The 4,822-nt window shown below is 49.5% G+C and overlaps 1 protein-coding gene across 1 annotated transcript; it reads right to left on the bottom strand.

The window, feature by feature from the left end:
• Window positions 1-383: 383 nt before the first annotated feature.
• Window positions 384-4,495, bottom strand: LOC111973727 (neurofilament medium polypeptide). The gene is made up of 4 exons (XM_024001115.3): window positions 3,538-4,495; window positions 2,467-2,666; window positions 2,163-2,287; window positions 384-2,025 (listed from the first exon to the last, which is right to left on the bottom strand). The coding sequence occupies exons 1-4, from the start codon at window positions 4,322-4,324 to the stop codon at window positions 834-836; spliced, it is 2,304 nt and encodes a 767-aa protein (XP_023856883.1). The 5' UTR covers window positions 4,325-4,495; the 3' UTR covers window positions 384-833.
• Window positions 4,496-4,822: the final 327 nt, after the last annotated feature.

Genomic DNA, 4,822 nt, shown 5'->3' on the forward strand with positions numbered 1-4,822 from the left:
CCATTTCAATGAAATTACATTGAACCAATGTGGAATAGACGTTGAATTGACGTCTTTGCCCAGGTCAGGTCGAGACCATCACTGCGACAATCAGTATAATTCACACCAGAGTATATTTTAGTATTAGAATGATATAATGATGAGAACACACAGAAATTGTTCAGTTTGAACCTTTTATTAGTTACATCAGTTTGTATTGCATATTCTCAGCAGTTTATACATGGCACAGTCATCCCTGACTTCAGAGTTATCCTCCCTGACCTAGTATACTAACAACAGCACAGTGACTCAGCACAACCATCAGACAGGGAGCTGTTTAAGGTGCACAATGAGCGGGTTCATAGTCTCTCTGCTTTTTATAGCCGTCAATATAATATACTAATTTATATCGTCATAAATACACACAATACAATATATTCATCTGACACAATCTTTTATAGACATTTGTTGACATCTCTGCCCTTGAAGGCTTCAGAAGGTACATGGCACTGTGCTGTGCTCCCAGCCAGAGCGATGTTGCTGTTTTAATGCACTTGTTATTATTGACGGGAAGTCAGACACATTCAGATAGAGTTTAGAGCATTCTGCATTCTTTACAGTCATACATTAGAAGAAGCATCATATCAGGGTTGAGTACCCAGGGATTAGTAACTAGAGAAACACTATTGCTTTGCTTGTTTACTGTTTGTCTCCTACTCTGCTCTGGCCTCCCTTTACAAAGGCTGCTCAGATCTTCAGTAGCCTCCCTCCCTTCCCCCTCCCATCCCTCCCCGATAGTTCTTTGGCGTCTCTCTCTCTCACTCCTCTTGGCTCATACACAATGCGTTAGTGATTCACTTCATGGCTTTCTCTTTGACCTCAGTGCTGGAGGACTTTTCGTCCTTCTCTGCCTTCCCTTCCACCTTCGTATCCTTCACCTCTGTACTGTCGGACCCTTTAGAGGCCTCCTGCTTGTCCTCCTTCACCTCCTCTTTGGGCTCTGGTTTCTTCTCTTTCTTGCTCTCTGTTTTCTCTGGTGATTCTTTGGGGGCAGGCTTCAACTCTGCCTGAGGTTTGTCGTCTGTTTTGGATGGGGCCTGTTTCTCATCTTCCTTCTTAGCAGGGGTGGGGCTCTCCTTGGCGGGGGCGGGCTTCTCCTCTGCAGGCTTGGCCAAGGCGGCGGCAGGAGGGGCAGGTGTTGGGGTCTCCTCTGGCTTGCTCTCCTTGGGATCTGGTTTGTCTGTCTTCTCCTCAGCCTTCTCTTTAGGCTGGCTCTCACTCTTCTCTTTCTCCTTGGGTTCTGGCTCCTGTTTCTTCTCCTCTTTTACAGGCTGGGGTTGTTCCTTCTCTTTCTTCTCCTCCTTGGCTGGTTTGTCTTCTGCAGGGGGCTTGGCCTTCTCCTGGATGGGGGACTTGGGTTCAGGAGACTTGGGGAGGGGGGACTTGGGAGGAGGGGACTTAGACTCTGGGGATTTGCTAGGGGGAGATTTAGATGGTGATTTCACAGCCAGGGATTTGGGCTGGGGAGATTTCTCTGTGGGAGATTTGGGGGCCGGAGACTTGGCGGGTGATTTGGGGAGGGGAGATTTGGCTGGGGGTGATTTGGATTCAGGGGATTTGACGGCGGGAGATTTGGGCTGGGGGGTTTTGGTGGGAGACTTAGATGGAGAAGCAGCCTCCTCAGGTGACTTAGACTTCTCTTTATCCTCACCTGCCTCCTTTTCCCCCTTATCCTCAGATCCTTCCTCTTCCTCCTTATCACCCTCTTCCTCCTCTCCTCCCTTATCCTCAGATCCTTCCTCTTCCTCCTTATCACCCTCTTCCTCCTCTCCTCCCTTATCCTCAGATCCTTCCCCCTCTTCCTCTTCACCCTTCTCCTCTTCCTCTCCTTCCTCTGTCACCTCAGTGACCTGTGTCTCATCCGTCTGTTCCTCCAGTATGACTGTGTCTGAGAGCTCCTCCCCCTTCAGCTTAAGGTGAACGGAGGAGTAGGAGAACAGGCTTGGCCCAGATAGGAACCTAGTCTCCTCCCCTTCCAGCAACTTCCTGTTTAGGGGAAGAACAGTCTGAGTTGGGTGTGTCAATACAGTCTCCTGTTTAAAAATATATATATATTCCAAGAGCAAGGTTGTTCAGAGCCAGTCTGAACACCTTTAACCTCTCCCCCTTAACCCCTGACCCACCTGTAGGCAGCTATCTCTATGTCCAGAGCCATCTTGACGTTCAGCAGCTCCTGGTATTCTCTAAGCTGACTGGCCATCTCCCACTTAGTACTCTTCAGCTCACCGTCCAGCTGGTGGATGGTCTCCTACACACACACACACACACACACACACACACACACACACACACACACACACACACACACACACACACACACACACACACACACACACACACACACACACACGTTGGTGAGCAATGTGTGTCAGAATGAAGGAGAAAGAGAAAAGCCAGACTGATGGTCAGTCAGGCAGAGGAGTGTACCTGTAGGGAGTGGATATCTCCATGGTGTCTGTCCTCACTATCCATGCATTGTCTCTCCAAAGAGTCCTTGGTTCCTTTGAGGGTCTCCAGTTCGATGGTGCGGCTCTGCAGCTGCCGTCTATACTCGGCTATCTCCTCTTGGGCACCGCGGATTGCATCCGTGTTAGAGTGAGCTGCATCCGCCAACCGTTCCATACGCACTTCAGAAGGGGGGACAGGGTCAGAGACAGGGTGTTAGAGGTCATGGGGACAGGGGCTATAACCCAAAATTATAAAATAGTCTCCTGTCTTAGTACTGGCCTGAATGCTTTTCTGTATTGAGCTTTAGTAAAGGTCTGTCACTGAGAACACACATCCTCTCCTCCAGGAAGGAGTGACCTTGACAGTCTGTCTGTCAGAGGTCTGACTCAGATACATGACACTGAACAACATATTGATAAATCTTGTCAAAAGAAACTTCCAAGGAGTCTTGAATGCGCCATCTGTGTTTTTAGGGACCTAATACTGCTGACTCATAGTTGCCTGCGGCAGGAATGCATGATGAACAGTAATAAGATTTTCCAAACAGGACTGTAGGTGACAGGCAGCAGGTGGACAGATAGTTAAAGACACGAGTTTACACCAGACAGAACACTTAGTCCTCTCCATAAAATAAACCAGTGGGCTATTTCACCACATTATTCACATCCAATACTTTTTCCAAGTGCAATCATAGTCTATCATTTCATAACTATGGCGTTTGATTCGTATGTTTACGCAGGTTTAGCTGAATATATAGCCTAGAGAGTTTAAAGCAGTTTGCTTCCAATGGTGATCTTACGAGGCATCAATGTCCCAAATGGGATTGATAATAGCCTATATGCAGCACTATGTACCATTAGCCTATTTGATTGTAAAACCAAAGCGCTCCCAAGTTCAGGGCCATGGACAGCGAACAAGGATGCGTCACCGCACGGCCACACATTATAGTCCTATAAGACTATAAAACTGGCTTTCTCACCACCACTCTCGGTAAAACCAGGTGGGTATTAAAGATATTAAGGTAGATTGATATAAAGTTGCACCTCTCACCTTTGAACCATCCCTCTGCCTGCATTGCGCTCTTGGTCGCGTGGCCATCCAGCTGTGCGCGGATCTCCCGCAGTGCGCTCGTGACGTCCGCCTTGATCGTGTCTCGAGCCTCGAACCTCACCTGTGCACCCTGGATCTGTGCGAGCATCTCGGCCACCTCATCCTCGTGGTTTTTCTTCAGGAACGCGGCTTCTTCCTGCAGCGCGAACAGCTTCTTGTCCAGCTCCAGCCGCGCGAGCCCAGACTCATCCACATACTTGTTCATGACGCGTGCTGCGGACTCCAGCTCCTCCCGGCTGCGTGCCTCGTCCTCGAGCCTGGTCCGCACATGCTGGATGTCCTCTTCAAGGTGGTCATGCTCCAAGAGTGTGCGTGCCTTCTCCCCGGTCAACTGCTGGACCATAGCCCTCAGGTCCCCCAGCTCACGCTGATAGTGCTCTCCCACGGTAGCCCGCCCCGTCTGGCTCTGTCGCAGCGCAGCCGCTTCCTGCTCCAGATTCGAGTTAATCAGCTCGAGGTTCCGCACCTTGTCGATGTAACCGGCGAACCGGTCGTTGAGTGTCTGCAGAATCTCCTTCTCGTTCCTCCGAGTCATGTCGCCATTAAAGATTTCCAAGCTGTCGGCAGAGGCTGCCTGGCTGTAGGCCGGGCGGCGGCGCTGGGAGGTCGTCCATGGCTGGGAGTGGTAGCCGGAGGAGGAGAGGGAAGCGGCGGGCCGGGCAGAGTGTCCCTGTGGTGTCCTGGAATAGGAGCCGTGGCCGTAGAGGTAGTCCATTGGGTAGCTCATCTCTAAGCCGGATGCAGACTGCGGCAGGGTGAAGAGAGATGAGCTTTTATACCGCGGGAGGAGAAAGTCACAACTCAGCACGAACAATCTCTCTCTTTAAAGAGACATCTTCGCTATCGTCATCACTACTCCTTCCTTATCACACAGACTAACTACAGAAACACCATGATACAGCGCATGATAGGCTTCTTGAATTTTCACCCAAATGTCCAATTGTATGATATTATCCCACAATGGGATTATGTGCCATGTTCGTTACAGTAGACCTAGGCCTATAGGCTTCAACTTTTTGAAACAAATGATGTCCACAATACCATGTTCATCAGAAGAAAAGTATATAGTTAATACAAACTCGGTTTAAATGATATGATTGTGTTTGGACTAGTTGAACGTTTAATGTGCAGCTCTTCTTTCTATTTGTCAGTGCTGTGAAAGCATGACAGTGAAAGTGTGTGTGGTTCTGTCAGTGGGCCAGGTGTGTCCCCCAGGTGGGTTGGA

This window comes from Salvelinus sp. IW2-2015, linkage group LG15 (genome assembly GCF_002910315.2).
Source record: "Salvelinus sp. IW2-2015 linkage group LG15, ASM291031v2, whole genome shotgun sequence".
Classification (NCBI taxonomy): Eukaryota; Metazoa; Chordata; class Actinopteri; order Salmoniformes; family Salmonidae; genus Salvelinus; species Salvelinus sp. IW2-2015.

Bases quoted from the DNA above. Each gene is read 5' to 3' on its own strand.
- LOC111973727 (XM_024001115.3), bottom strand. From the start codon at position 4,324: ATGAGCTACCCAATGGACTACCTCTACGGCCACGGCTCCTATTCCAGG. The intron at 2,667-3,537 runs GTGAGAGGTGCA...CCCCTTCTGAAG, and splicing joins GGCAGAGGGATGGTTCAAAG to TGCGTATGGAACGGTTGGCG. The intron at 2,288-2,466 runs GTACACTCCTCT...GTGTGTGTGTAG, and splicing joins GAGATATCCACTCCCTACAG to GAGACCATCCACCAGCTGGA.